This window comes from Polyodon spathula, chromosome 7 (assembly GCF_017654505.1).
Source record: "Polyodon spathula isolate WHYD16114869_AA chromosome 7, ASM1765450v1, whole genome shotgun sequence".
Lineage (NCBI taxonomy): Eukaryota > Metazoa > Chordata > Actinopteri > Acipenseriformes > Polyodontidae > Polyodon > Polyodon spathula.
The window spans coordinates 25,765,019-25,788,198 of NC_054540.1; the positions used below are offsets into that span (position 1 = coordinate 25,765,019).

General features: G+C 37.1%; 1 protein-coding gene across 2 annotated transcripts in view; it reads right to left on the reverse strand.

Moving 5' to 3' along the window:
• Window positions 1-23,180, reverse strand: part of gnptab (N-acetylglucosamine-1-phosphate transferase subunits alpha and beta) — a 40,939-nt gene extending 17,759 nt beyond the window's left edge. Inside the window, exons 1-13 of one of the 2 annotated variants that reach the window (XM_041255095.1) lie at window positions 22,854-23,180; window positions 20,107-20,192; window positions 19,676-19,795; window positions 16,970-17,011; window positions 14,331-14,533; window positions 12,508-12,572; window positions 11,465-11,599; window positions 3,898-4,059; window positions 3,164-3,343; window positions 2,767-2,937; window positions 2,539-2,662; window positions 2,157-2,360; window positions 430-1,526 (exon numbers count right to left, since the gene is read on the reverse strand). In XM_041255095.1, coding sequence (XP_041111029.1) covers window positions 430-1,526; window positions 2,157-2,360; window positions 2,539-2,662; window positions 2,767-2,937; window positions 3,164-3,343; window positions 3,898-4,059; window positions 11,465-11,599; window positions 12,508-12,572; window positions 14,331-14,533; window positions 16,970-17,011; window positions 19,676-19,795; window positions 20,107-20,192; window positions 22,854-22,982 — 2,718 coding nt within the window. In that variant the 5' untranslated portion in view covers window positions 22,983-23,180. The remainder of the gene's footprint in view (window positions 1-429; window positions 1,527-2,156; window positions 2,361-2,538; window positions 2,663-2,766; window positions 2,938-3,163; window positions 3,344-3,897; window positions 4,060-11,464; window positions 11,600-12,507; window positions 12,573-14,330; window positions 14,534-16,969; window positions 17,012-19,675; window positions 19,796-20,106; window positions 20,193-22,853) is intronic. The other variant, XM_041255096.1, reaches the window with a different exon arrangement.

A 23,180-nucleotide genomic window follows, 5' to 3' on the forward strand; every position in this document is an offset into this window, starting at 1 on the left:
CAACACAACGCACAACCTGTCGTGCGTTAATTTACAAGATGCTTTGTTGAGTGCACGTGATCGCAATACAAATAACTCCCCAGTAAAGAATACATTTTAGACACTCCAAAACTATATATGATGGAGAGTTTAGACTTTTTTTTTTTTTTTTTTTTTTTTACTTGAAGACATTATCCATGCATGCATTTTCTTACTCTTCTGTAGCTGAGTTTTTAAGGTCTCAAATTTTGGGTTTGCAATGGGATCTATAAACTACGCTGTCACTTCCTTTACGTAATTATGTAACCGTTCCATGGACCACCTGAAGGGTGAGAGTGGACCACTAGTGGACAGCGGAACACAGATTGCGAACTACTGACCAGGGTTATTCAAAACACGTTTACTGTGACGCCATTTCAATTAAGAAGTTTATAGCAAAATCCTACTTACATCTAAAAGATCTTGAAAATATTTCCTCTTCTCCCAAGGCAAGAAGCCCTGAACAGAAACAGCGTACTGCTGGAGTCTTCGGCCCAGTGCCACTTGGCTATCCTTCACCTTTTCAACAACCTTCACTTCGTTCTTCAAGTTTACTCCTTCAGCTTCCTTTAACTTCGAATTATTTATTAGTGCATTTAGAATGTTCTGCTCTTTGGGCACAAAGTCTCTTCCATGGGTTTTAGTAGCAGGGGTTTTCTGCATCTTGCCATCAATTTTTATTTGCATGGCAGGAATGACCTTGGCAGGAGTTGTCTTTTGGATCTCAGTGTGTTCTGGACTGGGGGCAGCTGGATTTAGTAGGAATTCCCCTTTTTTGGAATCCTCTCCTATGAGATCCTTGTAAGGTTTGTGTGACCCCCCTGCCCCTTGCTGCTCCATCTGAACTTTATTGGCCATGTTAAGAGACTCGGGACTCTTTCCATCGCCTTGTACCTCAGTTAACGATTTAAATGGTTCCAGCAGTGCAGCTTTTGTGTGGTTGTACCCTTTAAGTGTGATGTCCCCTATGGCCAGCTTTTTATCAAGTTGTTGCAGTTCAGCTTGAACACTGGCTGGCAACAGAGAAACATTCACCATGGGCACGTTACTGGCTATCTCCGGCACCCCGGAGAGTCTTATGTGAAATTTGGGGAATCGTCTTTCTACAGGAACGTCTTCAAAGTGGCCAACTGCCTCAAGAAGGGAAGTTGTCACATTGGCATCTTTGCCGTCTTCTTTTGGACTCTCAGTTACATTGGGTTTGATAATCTCTCTTGTATCCACATCCACGGTGAGTACCATTTTAAACTCTTGGTCCTGTTCATCCTGGAAGGTAAAGTTATACTGGATTACTGTAGCATTCATGCCGCTGTGCAGGAGAAGATGAACAGTTTTCCACTTATTGGCAACTGAGGTGTGGCGCACAGTGGGGTTGTCACTCGCGTAGGCCGCCGAGATTCTCTTGGCAATGCCACCAAAGCTGAAGTAGGGCTTGGTTTCCCCTTGAGGAACAATGTAGTGGGTCTGGTTCCGCACTAAGGTTATCTTGAGCAACTTATTGAAGTGATCTAAACAACAGCAAAAAAGAAATGTCAACCATTGTTTGAAGTTTATGTAGATTTTTAAGTGTAACTTACAAAGGCTTGATTTTGCAATGACCGCAATCATCAACATTTATTTTATATAGCGCCTTTCATAGTGGACCACCATGCACAAAGAACTTTACATGCTGATAAATGCAATGCAGAATGTTTCAGCTAACCTACTGTGTATGTAGTATGTTTTGTGACTAACAAAATCAGTTGCCCTTACTAAGTTTGATACAACCACCATTAAAGGTTCAAAGCGTTAATCTATAAAAAAAAAAAAAAAAGATTTAGTATGGAATCAAGCAGTACAAAGCTGTAATTATCACAACAGAAACATACAGGGTCAACATCCATAGTTCAAAACAATATGACAAGGCAATTTACCATTTACATACCAAAAAGGTTATAGAAATGACAAACCATAGTTACATACTAAAATGATATAATAATTGAACTTGTGAATGTACTGTACTGGCGAAGTGAGTGTAACTCTTGTAGACTGAAAGAGTAGATCTCCAGTCTTGGCCTCTTAATCCACTCGCCCATGTTCAAGTCGCCTGGAGACTACACCCATGTGCACATTACTACTTAAGTACCGGTAACACTTACCTTGGCCACAGTCTCCTACATCAAAACCACAGGACAGTACATTGCAGGCCTGGTCACAAAACTTATCCGCCAGCCAAGAATTAGCACAGCCCTGGTTACAATAGGTGAGTCCTCCAACCCCTCCAACCCCAGCACCAAAGTGCCAGGCCGGGAGGTTTCCTCCTACAGCCCCCCCTCCTCCACCACGGGAACCTCCTGCAGCCCCTGCAGCAAAATGTGTAGAATCTTTTGTAATATTATTCATTATGTATTTGTTCATCTTTACAATGAAGCAGATTCACATTTTCAAACGTAAAATACACATGAACTAAAATATTACTTCCAATTGAATTCTAGCGAAATAATCATTCCTTCACATGAGGAGTTTTACTAATGCAGTTACCTGAACAATCTCCCCCATCCCAGTCACAGGCAGAATGATTGCAGGCCTTGTCACAATAGCCATCTTTGATCCAGGACCCAGGGCATCCCTCAGCACAGTTTGGGACGGGCCATGTGAGGTACACCTTGATCAAATGGAAAAAGTCAGAAGAATGTTGTATTTTTTTTACAAAATATTTCTTTCTATTATATATGGCAATGATCCACCTTTTTCTATAATCTAACATACCTTCTGTCCCTTGGAATGACTGTAGAAGTCATCTGGCCATACCTCTTTACCAAACATGACATCATCATTTAGGTAAATAAACTTCTGGGAAAGCCCAGGGATTCGATGTATGTGACTTTCAATTGCTGGGGAGCTGAAGGTAGGTAAATGACTTTCATTCTGGAAAATATCCTGTAAGGACAGGCAAAAAAAACATGAAAACAAGATAGGTATATTCAAGATTTTTTTCTTACATAGCAATATTCCAGTACCCTGCCAAGTAAATACATTATGGATATATAATATGATACACAGTAGGAATACTGATATTGTTGTATGTACCTCTATTTGCAAGACATTTAAATCCAATGCTTGTGTTTATTAAGTGTACACAAGGATTGTGTGTAGTCATGGTTACCTTGTGGGCCACCACGGTAACCCTGGGGTTGTCCAGGTTCAGCCAGGAAGGGATCTGCCCATTGGTCACAATGAAGATGTGTCGGACCCAGGGGGCGTGTCTCTCTACAGATCTCAGGGAGTATCGCAGCTCCTCATTGTCTTCGAATCGACTGGCAGAAATATCCTCATCCTGCTTGGACTTTTAGAGAAGAGTGAAGCTGGTAATGAATGTATATGCTTAAACGCTGTTTTAATGGGACTAGTCTGTAGGATCTACAGTACATGGAATATATCTTCTTTAAAAATGTTTTTATTGATATTGATACTACAAAGCAACAGCTAATTTAGAGTTTAGCCAAGGTTGAAGGGTTAAATAAATTAATTCAGTGACAGAATATATTCTAAAGACAACTCGTCTCTTAAGGCAGGTGATCTATCATGCCCCCCTCCCACCCTCACACAACACAAAATATATCAGCTTAATTTTATGCTACCATGAAATTGTACAATATTTGACAGAACAACTGCCAACAAAAATCATGCTTGCATCTAAAATGGCTACAGTATTTACTACTCTGTAATATAACTCTACAACCTCTGCAAGGGTTAAAGGCCTTAAAAACTGTAGTCACACTTGATGGCTGAACCTTCTGTTTTTTTTTTTTAAACTTACGAATACCACCGACTTTGCTTGACAATCAATTGTACAAATATCACTGTGATAAAAAATACAATCAATCATGCAAAAAGTACCTGGCTGATAGCACTTAAGTCCCAGAACAAATAAGTAAGACTGATGATGAGCTCTTTCCCTTCTATTGTCAGATTCTTCTTTGCTTGTTGGGTCAGTTCTGAGAAGTCCTTGGGACTGTTTAGCATCAGAAGGGCTATACTGGCTTCGGAATACAGCTGCAACTGCATGGGACAAAAAAATTAAAGTAATTTCACTTAATTATTAATTTTCTTGATCCAATTCCTTGGTGTGCATATGCACTTGTGAACAGTGTAAGCAAAATAGTATGTTTTTAGGTTTCTGCAAGGGTTTGTCTAATAGACTCACTAGGAAAACGCAAGTGCAGAGCCCAGCTGGCTACAGTACCTTTAAATACTATGAAGAATGTCATTTTAATTGCAGGAAAATTATTCCTAATGGCTGCTTCAGTAAGACGTACACTGTAACCCCTGGTGGGTGATGGATGGACAGCAGTAAAAACTGAGTTACTAATATTTTGAACGAACAAGGATTGTCGGCAGCTGCACATTTCCCCATGAGACAATTTTTATAAACAGCCTCTGGTTTAGCAGCACCATCCATTTACCTTGGGCAGATCTGAGAACATCTTTCCATTTCAATGCAAGAAAAGGACAGCCGAAAAAAGAAATCTTAAATTTGACCTGCAGCTGTCCTGCCAGTAAAAGTTCACAGCTGTCAGGGGCCTAAATCATGTGTCAACGGATTGAGCTTCAATCCCCACCAATAATTTTGGTGCCAAGAAACCAAACACTGTTTCCTGTGAACTGACAATGCCAGCTCTTCTAGGGAAGTATAGTGTGCGTATCTGTGAAAATGTGAAAAATGAATGGAACAGTGACCGAAGAGGCTGAGGTAATGTTGTGCCTCACGCCAGCAGCCCCAGGGACCAGGCAGCTAAAGACACCGAACACTGCTCTCAAAGCGTTTTCACTGATCCCTGCACTTAATTTAGGTTATGGGAATGTGGTGTGCCCTACACTGTCAAGTTCCCTGTGATACCACTACACTAATGATGAGACTAAAGATGCTGGTCACATAGTTGAAAGGAATAACTTACTATTGTATTGTATTCACAAACCCACCAAAAAATAGAAAAATATCTTTGCCACACAAAGCAATGGTAACAGATCTCCATCCTTGCATGCAAGTTCGGTGCTGGTTCCACTTTTGCTGCAGTAGCACAGCACCATCTGTTGCACGAACCAATATTAACGATCACAGCAATGCTAATATCATGGAGACCAAATGAGGCCCTGCCAATACAACTCAAACTGGCTTCATCAATATTACTTTCAGTTTAATGATGGCTCTAAATACAGTTCCTCCATGATCCTCCATGTGGACAGTCGCAACAAATGAAAGATGAGATGCATGGGTACAGTTTGATGAGCAATACTGTGATTCAGAAATACCAGCAGGGATGGCTTTTCAAATGTAGTGTCAGGTCCCTTGGAGACAGCTTTCTAAACAAAAACATGCCAAATTCTTTTGCACAGGGAGCGTGCTTTATACAACAAACAGGCATTAGCCATGAAGTTATTGTAACCCAGCAGCATTGCAGGTTACTACAGTAGACAATGTGTACTCATAGGAAATACATTTCAAAGCAGACAATGTTCAAATTGTATACTAGCCTTCATAAACAAACAAGAAGTGTGGACACCATTCTACACCAATTGAAGTGACCACTTGAAAAAGTATTTATAATATTTGTATGCATAAACTACAAAATTAAACATAATATCGTACTTTGAAACTCAACATGTACAAAATCTAGTTAAAAACAAAACAAAACAAACTATCAGGCAACACATACCTGTGCTTTAGTAATGCAGTCACATTAAAAGCACAGTGCACAATAAGAACTTGTACACATACCAAAAAAAGAACCAAAAGCTAGAAAAATTTAAACAAAAAAACCCTGCCAACCCAGTATCAAAGTTTCATAGTACTGTAAATGGGGGGCACATTTATTCCGAATTATCTCCACAAGTCAACAGGGGCTGCACCACAGTCGTAGTAGTACATGACGTCCTTTTCGCAGAATAAAATCGTATTTTTTAATGTATTTTAGGAGGTAATAAGAAGGGTACTATCAAGAATGCAGTAAACAAATACAGTCCTGGAAACTATATTTACATGTATGTTTTTTGTTTTTTTGGGGGGGGTTTGTAAAGAAATGTGTTTAATTTGAAACTTTAGGGTTAGAATCCCCTCCCTGCCTAATTCAAACTCATGTGTAGCATTGGGCCAGGTGTAGACTGACTAATTGATTATCAATTAACGCTGGCCACATTATCGAAAAAGGAGCTGAAAAGCCAGTCCTTTGTTTTCCAGCTGATTTATACTGCGTGTAAATCCAGGGTGTGTGAACTAAAACCGAGGGCCACCACGTGTGTAACAGGGATTCCGCAAAGGGATTCATTCAGGGGATTTGAATCTCACCCAAGTTTATTTAGAGTGTGTTAGGGAGAAGTTTCCTGGAGCGGGACCTCCCTGCAATGAAAGCTAGACATCTGATTGGCGTTTTCATCTTCAACCTCTGTGTTTCTCTCGTCTATCAGCGGATACCCACACAGTAACAGAACACTCCTGTTAACACACCTACAGCTGTTGGACAACAAATTAGATACACCTGCAATTTGGGGCAATCAAAGCACACAATTCACAAACATCCAAAGAAATCTAAATTTAGAAGTCTTAGTTTCTTCTGCATTTCAGACTGCACAAATTACTGATTCACAAGGAACAGTTTCAACAGTGATATTCACTGCAGATTTCCCACCCCAATCAATGACAAATGATCACCTACCTATACCAATGGGACAAATATTTACTAACCTGGCTGTCAACTTATTGATAATGTTACAGCCTCTGTTCCTAAATAAGACTATTTCTTTTAGGTCCTAAGTATACTGTTGGGCATTTTGATCTAAAGTTATTTTGCAGCAGAGACCCAAGATGTTGTTTCATCAGCACATCTTACCATGGCCCCAGATCTTATCGAAGCAAGGGTTTGTCAAAATGTTAACTCAAACAGAGACTGTAACCTTTTTTTGCGCAGCCATGGCAGGTCGCCACAAAAAACAGTTCTAAAGTTAAACAGCATACACAGCTGTTGGATTTAATTTTAATACCCCAGCTATTAGCACAAGACAATCCATCATCAAGAACTGGGAAAGCACCGAGTTAAACCTTTAGCTGGTGTTTAGTGGGATACGCATGTTCCAACCGTAGCGGCGTAAAATCTTCCGTCAGAATTCACGACAAAACTGAGATTGATGAGATTTGTTTAACCAGCCATTACATGTTTAGCACACAGTGGGCGCTATGTGTCTAGACACTGGAATTTTGTGAATTATAACTGAAATGCATCTGTTCACCAGCAGGTGTCACACGCTAAAAATCTTGTTACAATGGAAGGCAATCTATAGTAGGCCACAGGGGTTAAAAAACTACTTAGAACACGTTTGAACATATTTGTTCTAAATCAAATCTCTACACGTTCTAATTTGATAAACAGGAAATTAAACCAAATCCAACAAAGTGGACCACTACTGCAATGCAGCAGCTGTGCTATGCTTCACACTATTCATGGCGAACAACATATTTTTGATGGAATTATGTCTAGTAGGGGTTCACTAGAAAAACTTTATAGACTACATTATCCTATTATTATTATTATTATTATTATAATAATAATAATAGTAATAATAATATTAATAATAATATGGGTTATGCAGGTTTAGGCAACATACAGCATGCAGGAGTTTGAATAACAATGTATTCATTTAATATTTTGGTGACAGTTTTGCTAGGAAAATAAGTTTGTTACAAATGAAAAAGGAAGGCAGGCAAGCAGCAGCGGAGATGAATGTTTAATAAAGTGTATTGTTATAGCTGTGAGATCGGTAAAATTAAATACCAGTACTTCTATTAACTGAATTTTATTGACTTCGATCAAAGATAATTTGACTGTTAAATTTGTACTTGTTTACGTTCCTTGTTATTGAAATTAATGTGCAATAATACAGTTGCTGGCACTGATCACAATAACAGTATCAGCAGTACTCTTAAATAGAATGCCATACTTCATTTAAATATATTTTAAACAGCGAGTAATCTGAGAGTCAATCTGTGTATATTTATGTATTTCACAGAACTATATAACTATTATTTATGCATTTTGTCTGTGTGTTTCTGAATGTTCTGGCTTGAACATATAAATAACTCTTGCTTTTTTAAATTGTTCTACACATTTTCATCTGATATGTAATTGTGGTGCGATCGGACAGAAGCCAAAAATAAATAACTTTCAATAAAACTTGAGCTGTGTTAAAATTCTAATAGAACAGGACAACAGCGGCCCCTGCTGTTAATTTTCATTTTCTTCTGCCAGGAATAATGAAATGCTGTTGATTAAAAGTGTTTTCAGGAAATTCACAATTGCTGCAGTGCAACACTGTCATTAGAGGCGGCATGCTGTAATCTGCAGCGCAGGGGTAACAGCATGAGGACCCCACTGTATTATTGGTTGTAATCAATGGCGAAGGATTAGAATATTACCAGAACACCCACACATTGTGGACATTCCTTTACAGGCAGTGTGAAAACCCACTGAACTTACATACATGTACTATTAGCCAGAGTTCAAGTTATTTCTGCTCTGTCTGAAAGCACAAAACATCAGATGGGTTCTTCTGGAAGCTTTATGACCAGAAGTTTTATATATGAACTCCTGTGCAATAAGGAATCTCCTTTGGAATTTTCAATACAAAATATGTATAAATAGTGCGATGTTTAGTTGGTGAAAACCAGATCCAGTCTCTAAAGTTAGTAACATACATCCTCTGCCAAGGTGTGCCACACTCGCAGGTATCTCCCCTAGGATACATATCCCCAACATAATAATCCTTAACTAGAAGATGGGTTAAACAACTAAACTGAGTTTCCAAAAAAATGAAATATACCATATTAAAAGATATCACATGGCACCTTACCAAAAGCATAAGGTGTTTTGTATTTTTTGCTTTGAAATGCATGGCAACCGTACCATCTAGTATTTCAAAGAGGAACACACATCCTTCTGTTTGCTTAAAAATAAAACACATCTACCGCCTATGAAAATAAAAAAAAAAAATCTACTTGAAATTAAAGAACAACACGATGGGTCGTATTTTCCATTGTGTGCAAATTGCCTCTGTCATCCATTTCCAATGGAGTGAGAATTCAGTCTACAATTTGACACCAGTAGAACATATATAGCTATGGCCAAAAGTTTTGCATCACTCTATAGAATTAACTAATTTTCCTTCATAATGTCGAATGAAACCTGCTAAATAATGTTTCGTTACATTAACATATTGAATTACATTACTGTAGGGGAATAATTGCATAGAACCATTCCTGTACCTGTTTGTTGCTACTCTGTACTACCTTGTAAATACCTGCCCCACCTGTTCTTAATTACACCAACTGAGCTGGCTCTAGCTTATTGGTTGAAAAGGAAACCACTCTGTCTCTCTGTAAAGGTATAATAACTGTATGCTAACACTGTATGGCAGAACACTGCTCGGGCTTCCTAACACTGATGTGTTGAGCTGTTCTCGTTTGCGCAAACTAATAAAGCTTTATATCTTATTATTTATATTATTTTTTTAAATTATGTTTGAATCCTACAATTCCTGGTGATACAAAACTTTCGGCCATAGCTGTAGATCAATAAAAACAGTTAAATACTATTAGCATGATATTTGTAACATTAAAGGTATGCACACTGATGATTACCTGCAGTGCAATGTTTTTTTAAAACAGATAAGAGAACATCAATGATCCTATTTACCCTGTCTCTGTAAGTCACTTTGGATAAAAGTGTCTGCTAAATGACTAATAATAATAATAATAATAATAATAATAATAATAATAATAATAATAATAATAATAATAATACATACATACATAAATAAAAATACATAATAATAATAACAACAATAATAATTTGTGGTTTTGGAGTGAAGAACAACCAATTGCTGTGTCAGTTTTACCTCCAAACCACTTCCCCCATCCCTATTAGATAAACTGAGTCTGAAAATAAAGTACAGCACATTTTACCATGGCAAGGTGGCTGTTATAATGCAGTTATTAAACATTACTGTAGTTTGTTTTATTCCCCCCCCCCCCCCCCCCCCCCGTTTCATTCTGCGCTCATTTTATTTTAATCCATGTTACCATTTATAATTAAAACATCGTTGCACACTAAAGAATGTCCTGTTGATCACTGTTGCAAATAAATGATGTATTTATATTTACCTAAATATAGCAATAACCAAACAAACATGAAAGAGCGTGGGTGGGCCGGGTGAATTCAGAACCATGGCTAGACACTGTGTGCACTGTGCTGATGTGCTCTTGGGAGCTCTGGGTTTGTTGGCACACTCAGGTTCGCAGTTGTCAAAGTCCCCGGGCTGCGCGTCTGTCTGCTGATTTTTTTTATTTATTTATTTTTTTACATGAAGCAGGTAATACAGAACTGGAAAACATGGATGTGGGAATATCTTGGATCAGCACAGACTGAAGGACTCAACGTTATACTGAGTTGCGCCACTTTCAAGTGACCTTTTGAGTACAATTGCGTGTTTTGCTGAATTCCATTTCAGGCTTTCTTGCTGACTGCTTTGTCTTTGTGAAGGGCGCATGAATCAAGCCAAGTAAAAGGTTGTCCTGGAAGAAAACTTTGCTCTTTGCGCTTCCTTCTGGTCTGACAATATTCCCCAACTCTGAGGATTGGTTTTTCCAACAAGACAATGCTCCATGCCACACAGCCAGGTCAATCAAGGTGTGGATGGAGGACCACCAGATGAAGACCCTGTCATGGCCAGCACAATCTCCAGACCTGAACCCCATTGAAAACCTCTGGAATGTGATCAAGAGGAAGATGGATGGTCACAAGCCATCAAACAAAGCCGAGCTGCTTGAATTTTTGCGCCAGGAGTGCCATAAAGTCACCCAACATCAATGTGAAAGACTGGTGGAGAGCATGCCAAGACGCATGAAAGCTGTGCTTGAAAAATCAGGGTTATTCCACCAAATATTGATTTCTGAACTCTTCCTAAGTTAAAACATTAGTATTGTGTTGTTTAAAAATGAATATGAACTTATTTTCTTTGCATTATTCGAGGTCTGACAACACTGCATCTTTTTTGTTATTTTGACCAGTTGTCATTTTCTGCAAATAAATGCTCTAAATGACAATATTTTTATTTGGAATTTGGGAGAAATGTTGTCAGTAGTTTATAGAATAAAACAAAAATGTTCATTTTACCCAGAGAAACTGATAATTTTGCGGTGGTCTCAATTTTTTCCAGAGCTGTATGTGTGTGTGTGTGTGTGTATATTTTATATATATAAAATTAGAATAAGACATTATTATAATTCTTAATAATTCTTGCATTGTTGTTAGAATGTTTACAGCATCTGGAAAAACTTGGTTATAAAAGCCCACATTTCTGCAAATCTGGTCAAGGTGTTTTATAGATTGCATCATAAGTGATTATTATTCAGCCTTACCTGTTTTATCTTACTAGTGACGGTCTGTGGAAGCTTTACTCTGAGCTGTTCGGTCTCCTTAAATGATGCTGGGAATCCACTTAGGAACGCCAGATTCTGCATGAGCACCAAACCAGGCGCTTCTTTATCGGTTGTCTAGAACATTAAAAATTGAATTCTTTATTCCACAATAGAAATTGTTTAACCTTGTAAATTGTAACTAGTCTAAAAAAGACACTGGATATGCTCTTTAGTACAGCGGGGAAAATAGTACTTTCATGTACATTTCACTATCATACAAGAGCCATAATACATCATGTACAACTTACAAATCCTTTTAAAAATGTTTTCCTTCTTGTGGGAAGTCATTTGTAACCTCCAACTGTTGCAAGATGTACTGGGTACCTAGTTCACAATAGTTTGTACGATAGCTTAATTTTAATTGTCAACGACGCTGTGTGTACAGAAGGTTAACTATAGGATAATTTAATAGTACAAAACGGAATAGAATTGAGGGATATATACTTTGGCTTTAAAAAATAAATACTAGTGTTTCCCAAAGCAAACTTACTGAGACAAATGTCTATCAAATTAAAAATCTATTTTATGTACCGCATTAATACATTAAATTAATATAATTAACAGTTTATGTCCCTGTTTTGTGTGTGTATTAAAAATCAATGGGATAGTCTTTCACAACAAAAACTGACATCTCTGCGCTCACATTATCTGGCACTACAGACTACCAAAATAGTAGTATAAACCGATATAGACATTGCTACATGTATAATTGTATCACCAAGAAAAAAAACACAGTTCACCATATCAGTCTATGGATCCGACACAATACTACTCTGTGTGGTTTATGAAATGGCAAATTTAACTGAAGATAATGACCAATATATGCTAGGCTATTTTTTGTTTTACATGAATGCTGTAATGGAGTTCATATTCTCAAACATATTAATTTTTCATACATTATCATGTACTGGCACACAGTAAACAAAAAAAACACCTAAAACAAGCCCAATTTGCATCTAATGGCTTTTAAAATGAATACAGACCAGGTATCCTCTTGAAACAGAGTGCTTGCTGTTTTCATTTGGTATTGCTGAATGGGCATCATCAGCTGAAAGAAGTAACAGTGATTAGTTAAAGTCTTGGAAAACCTGATTGGAAGATGTGCCATGAATATAAAGTCAGCCGAGTATGCCTGCACGGACAGTGAAATTGTATCAGTATAAAAAGATATATAAATCGGTAAAAGCAGCCACATCATCTGTCCTGTTAATCACACTGTCCCAGTTTGCCACCACTCCAGTGCTACCCCGATACTCGCTGGGCACTGCTTAACTCGCTCACGACTGAATAATGACGGAATCATGACTGATGAGAGCTTCTGCAATCTTTTCTCTAATGAAAAAACAGCTCTGATGGTTTTGTGTTCCTCTGAAGTGCAGCTGAAAACCGGTTTCTCATAAGCAACCTATCAAACAGGTTTACTACCTTTGCTTACTAAACGTACTATTCAAATAACCAGCTTAACTGCCTAAAATGATTGCTTTTTCAGTTATACTGCTCAAACAATGCGTGCCTGAAAACAAATATATCCACAGCTCCATGAAAGGATCATTACTAGGAAGTGTAGGTCTAGTCTAGTCACAGGTCTAGTCACCGACATTCACAATATGTTAAGTAACAGAATCATAGGCTACAACCTAGCTGTGTATAAAATGGTTCAATATGATCAGAAAACTTCTGATTTTAAATAATCAGAGGACCAAGTAAGTTAGAATGCAACTGTGCAGCAATATGGCCAAGAATTCAGAAAAGCAAGTACAGGGTCATGTATTAATGTTGATTCACTGTGTTGTAATAAAGAGAATAGGCATTTAATAAGGCATTTATCTAATTAAGTGACTTATTTAATTGTATTTTTCTACCTAAACATATTGCTCTTTAAGCAAGCAAACCTATCAACACCAGCACTATTACCCACATCCTTTAGGAGTGTAAAGGGATGAATTTCAACAGTACAAATATTTTATCAAAACTGTTCAAGATGTGTTAAAAATGTCTTGGCAATTTAGGGTTTCTTTTATCGTGTTTCAAGACTCAAAAATCATCCAAGTTTAGAAAAAAAAAGATATTTCAATATAAATTGAATCAGTTACAGTCCTATTTGCATAGATTTTAAATGTAGGACATTGTTCTCATTAGTTCACGTAATTTTCCTTTCTTTCCTTTGAGAAATTGACTCCATCTAATTTTATAAAGCTTGCTCGTAGGAACTAATTAGCAATTTTTTTCAATTATAAATTGCTATTTAAGTACAACTTTAGCTTTTCACCAGAATAGGAAACTAGGGTAATACAAGGATGTAGGACTGGGGATGCTTCTCTCCGTCACTCATTAATAAAGGCTCTTCATGGATACTGAAAAACAAATATTACAGAAACACATATATCAACATAAAAGTATGGGTAGTTAAACACTCTGGACGACATCAACACTACAGTTATAGCTTAGTTAATTAGGTGTCAGTGCCTTGAAAATATAGATAAAGAAGACCTATATTTGTAGTATGTGGAAGAACTTATTTTAGATGTTAAAAAGCCAAATCGCACTGTTCAAAGTTATGCCGCGTTGCTAAGCAGATACAAATATTGAGTTAAGGTTTATTTAGGTTTATTTCCCATACATTGCAATGGTAATACTGTATACACATTTCACAAATGCCTATCCAAATCTAATCAAATCTAAGCAAGCAGTTCTGAAGAGACAGCCTTCATTAGCCCAAAAGTCTCAACTGTTACAAAAAGGGGCCTCTATCATACTAGGTATGACATATGCACCAGACACAGGAATAATGAAACGCTTAGCCCACCTTCACTCTGAGTGTTAAAAATTAGCACAGTGACATTTGTAGAGGGATTCTTGGGCTTGGCAACATGGAGGATCTGCTTGGCAGACTGGAAGGATTGACAATATGACGGCAGCTCCTTTATCGTGATGTTTGCAGGAAGTGCCGGGTCTAGGACGAGCATTGGGACCTTGATACAGTGTGACAAAAAGCATTCCGGCTTCTCGCTTTAAAAAGAAAGAAAGAAAATAGAAATACCATTAACAAAAAGCTAGTTTTAGAAAATCATACATAAGTTAGATGATGTTCCTGCTTCTTAATAAATGTATGTCAGTGACATATTACCAGCCACAGATGTAAATACAAAATTAGAGAAATTCATGAAAAAAAAAAATTCACCATGACCTACAACTACTCTATGCACATGTAAAACTGCAAAGCTGCCAGATGCCTCCATATTCTGATACTCAAAATAACTTGCGCTGAAGAATGTCCAAACCAAGTTCCATCAGAACTGAATATGCATTTCTCTAGATGTATGCAAAACCAAGCTGTGACATACATATGAACAGTACTCCTGCAACAGTAGTACTTCCAATTCCTACTGTACACTTTCTCAAGTTACTACCCTGCTACACTTTCTATGATCTGCTAAACTGTGCTCTCTCAATGACAGTCCAGCATCTAATCTTAATTAGAGCAGTTTGTAGTACTGTGGAGGGTGCCTGTGCTTTTGCTTTCTTTTGTGCTTGTCAGAAGAGAAAGAAAAAGATGACTACTTTGAACCTGACTGGTCTGGGCCACTTACAGCAAGGGGGGGGGGGGGGGGGGGGGGGGGATTTCTACCCGTCACTGAACATGTAACATTAATTTATATATATACAGCTCTGGAAAAAATTAAAAGACCATTGCAAAATTATCAGTTTCTCTGGTTTTACTATTTATAGGTATGTGTTTGGGTAAAATGAACATTTTTGTTTTATTCTATAAACTAATGACAACATTTCTCCCAAATTCCAAATAAAAATATTGTCATTTAGAGCATTTATTTGCAGAAAATGACAACTGGTTCAAATAACAAAAAAGATGCAGTGTTGTCAGACCTCGAATAATGCAAAGAAAATAAGTTCATATTTATTTATTTTTATACAACACAATACTAATGTTTTAACTTAGGAAGAGTTCAGAAATCAATATTTGGTGGAATAACCCTGATTTTCAAGCACAGCTTTCATGCGTTTTGGCATGCTCTCCACCAGTCTTTCACATTGATGTTGGGTGACTTTATGGCACTCCTGGCGCAAAAATTCAAGCAGCTCGGCTTTGTTTGATGGCTTGTGACCATCCATCTTCCTCTTGATCACATTCCAGAGGTTTTCAATGGGGTTCAGGTCTGGAGATTTGCTGGCCATGGCAGGGTCTTCATCTGGTGGTCCTCCATCCACACCTTGATTGACCTGGCTGTGTGGCATGGAGCATTGTCCTGCTGGAAAAAACAATCCTCAGAGTTGGGGAACATTATCAGACCAGAAGGACGCAAGTTTTCTTCCAGGACAACCTTGGACTTGGCTTGATTCATGCGTCCTTCACAAAGACAAATCTGCCCGATTCCAGCCTTGCTGAAGCACCCCCAGGTCATCACCGGTCCTCCACCACATTTCTCAGTGGGTGCGAGGCACTGTGGCTTGTAGGCCTCTCCAGGTCTCCGTCTAACCATTAAATGACCAGGTGTTGGGCAAAGCCGAAAATTGGGCTCATCAGAGAAGATGACCTTACTCCAGTCCTCTACGGTCCAATCCTTATGGTCTTTTGCAAACCTCAGCCTGGCTCTTTTGCTTCTCATTGATGAAGGGCTTTTTTCTAGCTTTACACGACTTCAGCCCTGCCCCTAGGAGCCTGTTTTGAACCGTCCTCGCCGTGCACTTCATCCCAGCTGCCGTTTGCCATTCTTTTTGTAGGTCACTTGATGTCATCCTACGGTTGCTGAGTGACATTCGAATGAGTTGGCGGTCATCCCGGTCAGTGGAGAGTCGTTTTCGCCCTCTTCCGGTCTGTAGCTTTGTTGTCCCCAATGTGTGCTGCTTGACCTTGTTCTTATGAACCGCCGTCTTTGAAATTTTAAGGATGGAAGCAACCCGACGCTCATTGTATCCCTCTGCCAGTAAAGTCAGAATTGAACCGTTCTTTTCCTCACTCAAAACTTTCCTTTTCAACTCTTTGGGCATGGTCAATAGTTATTTTTTGATTCCAATTACTTCTGAGGTACTACTAGCACTGTTTTGCCATCCAGCTGGTCCTATTGCAAGAGGATAGTGATGACCACAGGAGTGGTTTTTATACTTTTCCTCGTTAAATAAGATTTGGTTCAGGTGATCCCCTAATCAGTACCTCATTCAGTAGAATGAGGTGTGCCTGTGTTTGAATTCAACAGACACTGGAATGGAATGGCTGCCCTACATGTAGAGATGCTGATTTAAGAAAAATTTGCAATGGTCTCTTAATTTTTTCAAGAGCTGTATGAATGTATGTATGTATATAAAATGAAAACAGATGTTTCCTCTAACATGTGGTCCTTTTAAAACAGCCCATTTGAGATCTACATGTATTAAACATTTAGTGAATGTACTTATTTAATCTGAAGCTTGTGAAAATATCCCACGTACCTTGTCTTTGGCTTCTCAGTAGAATTGCTCCCAAGGCTTGCTCTATGGTAAAACAACCATCAATCAGCAGTTTTCTATTTCAGATGCCTTCATATTAACCATATGCAAATCTTTTCACAAAACAAAACCTTCACGTTCAAACCTAATATATATATATACACCGAATATATTTTTGTACTGGCAGAAATGTCCACATAGGAGTGCACAATACTAGGGGCCATAGTCACAAAACAATGACTAAGGCTGTAAAAGCTTAAACATAAACAGTAAAACTATAATAAAACCCTAAATGGTGTAGTAATATATTAAATGCTTAACCGAAGTTTTATGAGGATCTTGCATTTTGTTTAAACAAAAGGTTTAAACGACTAATCTGTAGATTTACAGCCTTAGCATTTACCCCAGAAAGCAGAGCTACAAAAATAAATAAATCAAATTAAAATAAACAACTCAGGAAGCTGAACTTCTGCATTGACCTGTTGTTGTTCAGCGGTGTGCAAGTTTTGAAAAAACAATTGTTGTCAAGGGACAAAATGCTAGAAAAATCTACTTGCCACCTCCCCGTCACGCAAAACACACATGAAAAAGTTGAATATAACTTGTAGGATTTTTGCTTCATTTAACAGTGAACACAATCAATCAATTAGTGATTAACAGGGGCAGGTCTAGCCATGTAGCTTGAATGGTTCACTGAATTCTTCAAGCTACACAAGCGGTTCCCCGTGACCTGACCTCTCCTCAACAAATGTATAACATACTTTAAGGAAATATTCCTTTCAGTGCAGTTTGTTAGTACATTTAACATACTAAGAGTACACCTATAATAAACAATACTTGGGAGTTATTCAAACATAAAAATAGCTTCTGCCTGTTTTATCCCCCCCACTTTCTCTATAAACTGAATCCAACTCCTAATGTACAGGTGTTTTAATTTGTTAAATCACAGATATGAAATTATTGTCAACTACAGTATTATTGCAGCTTTGTGGAATTCTGATAGTTCTTCAAGTTTTCAGTTTTGTAACTATTACACAACCTGATTTTTTCTAATCTGCCAATACCTCGCCACTTTAAAAAAAAAAATAAAAATACTACATTGCAGCATTTAAATGTCAGGTTCATGTATTTAGAAAGCACTACGACTTATTTGTAATTTTCAAAAAAACATAAACAACATCTTAAATTTAAAAGGCCATGTGTTGCCAGGGGCTCTCTTGGCAGCCATTTCTTGGTTTCTTTATAACCAATAGAAGATCAGCTTCTTCCTCAGTTAGCCAATCTGTAGTGACAGGGGTGGGGCATAAACAATTTTAAAAAATGTGTGTGCTTTGGTGCTAGACTTCTGCAATCCAGTTTTCAGAAACTTGTGTGGCTCTCTACAAATATACAACAAGTGTCTTTCTAGCAACAGAACGAACATAGGACAAATAAATAAATAAATACAAAGTACTTGTCAGACAGGCAAAGTATAACAGCAAAACTTGTTGTCCATCACAGAAATCTTGTAACCCTGGGTGTTGAGCTATATGAATTACACACCCTTGTTGTTACTTGCTAGGTTCATGCCATTACACCAGGGTAAATGCTTTGTGAATATGGCCATTGGTGAGAACTATAAAAACGAGTTTGAATTTCCAGATATAACTCTTATTCCGACTTAATAGGTGCAAAAACTAAAATGTTTCAGAATGATAAAAAAAGGTCACATGTGTTTCATAATGAAATGACAAATAAAGGGCAACCTGCTTCTGCAAGACCATTTTTTAAAAAGGTTACATAAACCACCAATCTTTTTTTAATGTTATTTTCAAAGAAAATTGTGTTTTGATAGTTAAGAGCATCACATTTAATGTGTGTAAATTACAGACTACAATGTAAAATATCAATTGCTTTTAAGAAATTCTTTCATCATAAAGTTGACCGCAGGTTAGTATAACATGACCTGTATAACATTTTTATTTTTCCATTCACAAAAAAAAAAAAAAAACATGAAACAAACAGTCCTGCATAAATCTAGTATATTAGTTCAATATTACTTGTGTATTGAAATTAGTGTTGATGTGTCAATATTTCAACCTACAACCCCCCCGCCCCAACGATTAGGTGTTGCAGTCTCTTTATTTTCCTGAACGTCTGAACTTGAAGCTTTTATATATTTGGAATTTTTGTAGCCTATTAGTAATTTCATGTTGATAAGCCCTCCCATTTTTTTACTACAGCAAAATTATGTCTACTTACTAGTGTAGACACAAATACAAAGGCCAACTATATTTATATAGCTTATACAACTATATTTGTATTTCGACAGTTTTGACGACAGTTAGACGTTTAGGAAATATTTTAAACTTGCATTACTTAATGATTAAACATTTAAATTGTAAGCAATTAACACCCACGTGCTAACGTGTTCAATTTTCATTCGTGGTCTAGAAACTGCACTTACAGTAAGTCATGTACCGTATATGTATTCACTGCGCAGGGACAGTACAACTAACATCTTTCCCACACTGCCCTTGAGCATGCCCTAAACATGACTTGGGTGGAGAGGGAGCAGTTCAGTCTTCAAGCCCATCTAAAACCTTTTTGAGATTTCCTGCAAATGTGCCATCAAGTTATGTATTGTGGTTTTGTGCTGGATTCAAACCCAGGGGTAAAAGGCTTGTGCAGTATCCAGCTCCAGAGAACACTTTGAAGTGATCAATTTACCTTATCGCCCTTTGCTGCTCCTCCATCTGCTCCCTCACTGCGCGAAGTTCTCCGATTAAATCTACATCGGTACCATTTACCCAGGTGTAAACCACATCAATTGGCATAGGCAGACACAGTCTAAATAAAAAAAAAAAAAAAAAAAAAAAAGCAGCACAAAATGTAAAATGTGACGACAGACAAAAGCACTTCGCAACAACATTTAAATGTTCTCACTTTTTCATATATATATATATATATATATATATATATATATATATATATATATATATATATATCCTCCCTTCATTTTACCATATTATTATGGCATAATTAACTACATTTCCAAAGGGAGCAAAACCTGTGAAACAATTCATTTCCTTTTCTCCATCCATGCTTCATTTCTTTGTGATTATTTTAGAAAGCAAATCTATTAGAGAAGACATTATTACCTGTTTTGGAATGATTTGCCTGCCACATTGTCTCGATATGAATCAAACAACACATGATACTGATCCCGACTCCATTCCACAACAACCTGTGGATGAAAGGAAAAAATGGCCTACAGTATGTAAAATACATATGTTATAGGTGCAGAGAACTTCTACGTGGCCATTTTTGGAGACAACAGAAATGGAGACATACATACATGATCCAAACCTTATCAAAGTAAATTATATTGAAAAACAGACCGTCTTTTTTTCATTTTAGGTTGTAATATGCTGTAGTTTTTATCATCTTTTTCTCCCTCAATGAAGTATGCTGACAATCGACTGTGAAGCTGTGGCCTTCCATTTTAATTTCAATGGTTTCCTGTGTTGGTGCACAAGCATGCACAAAATGTCTTTGTATTGAAGATGAGATCTGTGCAACACTATGACAAAGCCTTTACATTCGGATAAAATGTTTTGAGTGTGTGTGTTGTTTCTGATACTCACTGGAGTGCATTTTATATTAGTTTTATGTTTTTAACTCAGGGGCTTAGCACACCAAAACAGGTATTTAGTTTTAGCCTGGTTTAATAGTCATTAACTTGGTTGGCACACTGATGAGCAACAGATTTAAAAACCTGTAGTGTAGACAGAGCATTAAAAGGAATTATTGTGGCTTTAAAATTATGTTTGGTCTACCACTTATTAGCACTAGAATTATCCTTGGCCCTATTTCTCTTATTTATTTTACATTACAGAAGACATGCAAACTTTTTTAAATACACTACACAGTACTTGCAAGCTATCTGGTGTGCTAGATCAGGTTAACTCCATTGGCCTCAATTGCAATTTGACCATTTGACCTAAAGCACAAGAAGTGATTATGTACTAGAAAGCATCAGTTTAGCACGATTCCCATAGTATAGCTGTTTGCGCCAGTCTAGGTATTAGCTATGTGTTTAACTACACAAATCAGAGAAAGGACAAGCGAGCATATGCCTCAGCTCACAGTCTTATTTTCATCATTTAAAGAAATAAAAATAACACAACAGAAAGGGGGCTGTGAATGTTACTATTAATACTTAAGGATACTGGATTTTAAATCCTTTGCTATCGTCCCTTTTACAGGTGACAGACTGTATATTTGGGTAGAATCTAGGCTTAATTGAAACTGGTAAGCAGAAAACTGTTTATGAACTCCATACTTTTTTTTTTTTTTTTTTTAAACAAGATACATGAACAGCAAATCACAATGTTTTCTTTCATACAGCCTTTATTCAAGTTGTTTAAAATCCTCCCCACTTTAATAGACTTTTTCTAGTGCATGTTTTTCCTTTTGACACATTGCAATATTTGAAGAAAAGCAGATTGAATGAGATGTTGCCAAAATCTAAGTTTCTTAATACTGTAAATACAAGCTGTTCCATCACAAAAAAAATACAAATGCAAGCCTCCGATGACAGATTAAGCTCAAATTAAAATTAACTGGGGCCAGAAAAGAGTTTTGCAACAGTTTCTAGTTTTGTTTATTAAAAGATGCACTCAATCAACTTTCCTGGTAAAACAGGCAACTGTCCATATTGAAAACACACACACAAAAAAAAAAAAAAAAAGAAATGGATTGTTTCCAGATCTTCATCCTTACACACATATGTAATGGAGCTCTACAGCTACTGACTGTCCTGATCAATTCCAGTCTAATCTCATACTTTGAATAGTTGGTGCGTAAATACTTCTTATTCCAAAGGGATTTAAAATGTTACAGTGTTATGTATAATTGTACTTATTTTGCTTATATAAAAAAAAGTTGTCAATGACTTTTTTGTAAATAATTCAAACACAGCATTACATTTACCATAAATATATATATAATATATATAGGTAACAAAACAAGTCATTGGCAACTTTTTTTTTTTTTTAATAACTTCTCTAACGTGTCCTTTTATTTTCAAAAAGTTTTTTGCTACTTGGGCTGGAAACCACATTGCTGGCTGCTTAGTTTTGACCTATGAATCATCAACCTCAGATTCTTCATCTGACTGGGCTCAATTTGCAGTTGAAATTTTGCACAGTAGTAGGATAATTTATTTTTGGTATGCACAGCAGCAGTGGTAAGCAGGTTAAATTCAAGGAGGGAGAGGCTTTTTATCACTAAAGTAAAAAAAAATAATATATATATTTACAAACTGGACTGTCAATAAGGTCTAACAAAGGCTAAAGTCGTGCAAAACGGCTTATTTATATTACTTAAAAGCAGCTACGACTGCAGGAGATCAAGCTGCCTTCAAGCCTTCTGCCACTCTGAACAGACCCACGCCACTTGCAATTCGAGGCAACAGTAAAAATGTACCATAATTTTCAGTGCTCAGTTTTGAGTCGTTGTGTGTCCATGAATCAATTATATAACCTACAAATCTCCGGAAGTAGAAGGCATGGTCAACGCGGTCTTTTAGCGGTTGTCAAAACAAGATATATTTTATTAACATGACCTGAATTATTTGACTGTACATACTGCCTTTTTTCACAAACACAAACGGTTTGGGACCTGGAACCAGTGCATCCTGACACATGATTTAATCAAGTTCTGCTAACGCTGTATAGACCGGGAAACATATTCAGTCTTAGCGGAGTAAAATAATAATAATAATAATAAATAATAATAATAATAATAATAATAATAAAACAGTGACAGCTAAAAATAACGTTATTATTATTATTAAAATGTTGCAATAATGATTTTGATTGATCTTGGATGAACAACAACTTACCTCTCCGAACTGGAATGCAGACACGATCATGAGGACAATACCTCCAAAGCACAGATACAGTCCATACCGGTGAGACAGACAGGTATAGGTCTGTCTCTGAAGCAATTTAAGCAGTGAATTTAGAAACATGGCAAACCTGTCATCACTCAGCTTTCTGTACGTCGTCCGTATTCTGCTCGCATTCAACAGTTTCAGCGCAAAACTGATTCAAAATGTTTAAGAAAAAAAAAAAAAAAAAAAAAACAAAAAAAAAAAACATAGGATATATCACAAGCTCATCACCCGACTGACGTACTGTTAACAACTTCCCCCCCAACACACGCAGAA